The 2783-nt window shown below is 50.8% G+C and overlaps 1 protein-coding gene across 4 annotated transcripts in view; it reads right to left on the reverse strand.

Moving 5' to 3' along the window:
* SNX14 (sorting nexin 14) overlaps positions 1-2783 on the reverse strand; it is a 90565-nt gene that overhangs the window by 81428 nt on the left and 6354 nt on the right. For all 4 annotated transcript variants that reach the window (XM_019537700.1, XM_019537699.1, XM_019537698.1 and 1 more), the window contains exons 3-4: positions 2071-2144; positions 1886-1964 (exon numbers count right to left, since the gene is read on the reverse strand). In XM_019537700.1, the coding sequence (XP_019393245.1) occupies positions 1886-1964; positions 2071-2144 (153 nt within the window). The remainder of the gene's footprint in view (positions 1-1885; positions 1965-2070; positions 2145-2783) is intronic.

Raw genomic sequence — 2783 nt, forward strand, 5'->3', positions numbered from 1 at the left:
GAGGACTGGATGGGGTTGGGGCACCAGGGCACCCCGCAGGGGCAGGGGCTGCACAGGCAGTGGCCCAGGGGGACCCACTTGGGGCTGCCTGGGAAGAAGGGGCTCTGCTGTATTTCGAAGAAGCAGCACAGCTGCCTCCCTGTCCTCCACCCTGGGCATTTCACTGCCTGCATCCGCCTGCTACAAGCTGCGGGCAGGGTTGGAGGGTCCTGCCCAGCCTGCCACGGACCCCAATGCATGGGCTGCACCTTAGCGGGCTCAGCCATGGTGGCAGGAGCAGAACAGGGCACACAGAGCTAGCTTCCTCCCTCTTGAAGCTGCCCCGCCACCTGCACGTAACTACCAGCAGCAGAAGCCATGGCTCCCATCCAGCTGCCACATGCCTGCTCGCTCCCAGCCCCGCGGCACAGGCAGCGATGCAGCCCTGACCCCATGCACCTCACACTTACCCATCCAGGCTGAGCAGCAGAGGCCGCAGAGAAGCAGCTGGCGCTCAGCACAGGGGAGAAGCAACTGCTCCCCCTCCCACCATCAGCACTCCCTGAGGCAGCCATCCAGAGCCCATGCAGGGCTGTCCTGCTTCTCTTCTGCATTCCCACTGCCCATAGGGCAGCGGTGGCAACAGAGAGCAGGCACAGGCAGCCCTGCATCCGCTCCAAGCAGATGCCACACGGAGCACTGGGGGTTGGAGGGGTCACTTTTCCCCCCATGCTCAGCTGCAGTTTGCTCCTCACTGCTACTGCCAGCCTGGGCCCCACGCTGGCTCTGGACTTGCCCAATGGCCTGAGCAGCAGCGGGGCACGAACTGCTGCTGGGGCGGGGGAAAAGTGGCTGCTCCCCCTCTCGCCACTGGCACTCCTTGCTGCAGCTGCTTGGAAACCATGCGGGGTTGCCTGTGCCCACTCTGTTGTGCCACCTGTCTGTGGCGGACATGACAGAGAGGCAGAATAGCCCCACATGGGCTCTGGGCAGCTGCCACAGCAAACATCGGCAGTGAGAAGGGAAGAGCCACTTGTCCCAGGAAATGTATGAGAGGCTCAGCACAAGGGCATCACAGCTCCACAGCACTCCAGCCCTAGTTCAATTTATCAAAATTCTTCTTGAAGTTTGGATGCCAGAACTGGGCAGAGAATTCTAGTGATGCCCACAGCAGTACCAACTATAGAAAGACTAAAGCTATATAGAACAAGAATAAAGCCCATTTTTTAAAATACACATAAGAATGGAGATCAACTCCCTTCTGATAGCCATAGAAACTGAAGCCCTTGGCACACATTCATTTTATGGCACAATGGGATCTGATCCTGGATCCCAAAACGCATGCCTTCTACCATGCCACACATGTATGGCAGGGCTCCCCCTGCACTTCCCCTGTCAGTCCCAGAATGGGAATTGACAATCAGCTGACTGCCAGTCCCCACCCCAGGACCGTCCTAGGGTAAGTTCAAGACTCTCTTGCCATCCTAGGACTGCACCAACTATCAGCTGATTGTTGCTCCCAGCCCTAGGACTGCACTGGAGCTGGTTTGAGACTCCTGTGCAGTCCTAGCACTGGGACAGATAAAATCTGACCATCATTCCCCACCCCAGAAGAGTATTGGGCTGGCTCTGGTTACCCTGCTACACATTCAATATAAAGCACAATGAAAACCAGCTACAAAGCGTTATGCATCTTCTGTGGAATATTGTTGTGGCTGGTTTCCTGTTGTGCAAGCCATTAATTCTTTACACATGTGGCAGGTTACTATTTATGACACAATTAACAGCTTAACTGTGTCTTAATTGTGACATCTGCCAGGAGCTTAAGAGACCTTAAAACGTATTTGAATGATAGAAGGCTTGTACCTTTAGATTTCAATGGACCGAAATCTTGTCAGATAATTACCTCTGAAAGAGATGCATCAACCTTGGAAGGCACTTTTAGGTCCAGCCACGGCTGGTAGTTTTCCAGAACCAGAGCAGGTCTGTAAAATACAGAATATAGAAAAGAGTTAACATAACACTTAAGAAAAAATTCTACCAGCAAGATATAAAATGTTAAGATAAGAAATGCCACACTATTTGACTTACCTGTGCCTCTTGCATTTGACCTTGCCACATACTGCACAGCTGTGACCTTGGGGAAACAGTTCCTGCAGTTCCAACTGCTAGAAAAGAAAGGATTTAATAGGAAGTTTTTCTTTCTTCATCACACCTGCTACCTCACTGCACTTTTGAATTAGCCAATTTGCTTTTATTGTATGCAATTAAAACACAGTTGATCAGCATTAAATATCACTCCCCCATCCCCCACCAGGAACACAACTTAGCAAAGTACTAAAGGATAAACAACTGAGTTTAATTAAAAGATTACTTGGGCTGCTAGCAGACATGAAAAGCAAAACAAAACACACCGCTTTACTTAAAACTCATCGCACTCCTGCACTGAGCCCACCCCATGCTGGGGGTCCAGACGGGTGGCAGAAAGCACTGGCTGGGAGTAAGGGTATGCCCTCCTAGAGATGTGAAGGCCCGGAAAAAATAAAACACACAAAAAAAAAAAGTTTCCTCCCCTCCCTGCCCCCTGGACTTTTTTCTTTTTTTCCCTGTGAAATTAAAATTTTTTGAAAAATTAAAAAGAAAACTCTTATGAAATATTTTCTTTTAGAATGATGATTCTAGGCCTTTGACACCATCTCCCACCCCATCCTCATTAAAAAACTAGGCGACTGTGGCACTGATGCCTACAGAGTCAGATGGACTGCAGATTGGCTAAAGGGTCGTACTCAGACGGTGGTGGTGGA

This window comes from Crocodylus porosus, unplaced genomic scaffold (genome assembly GCF_001723895.1).
Source record: "Crocodylus porosus isolate Cpor-Errol unplaced genomic scaffold, CroPor_comp1, whole genome shotgun sequence".
Taxonomy (NCBI): Eukaryota; Metazoa; Chordata; order Crocodylia; family Crocodylidae; genus Crocodylus; species Crocodylus porosus.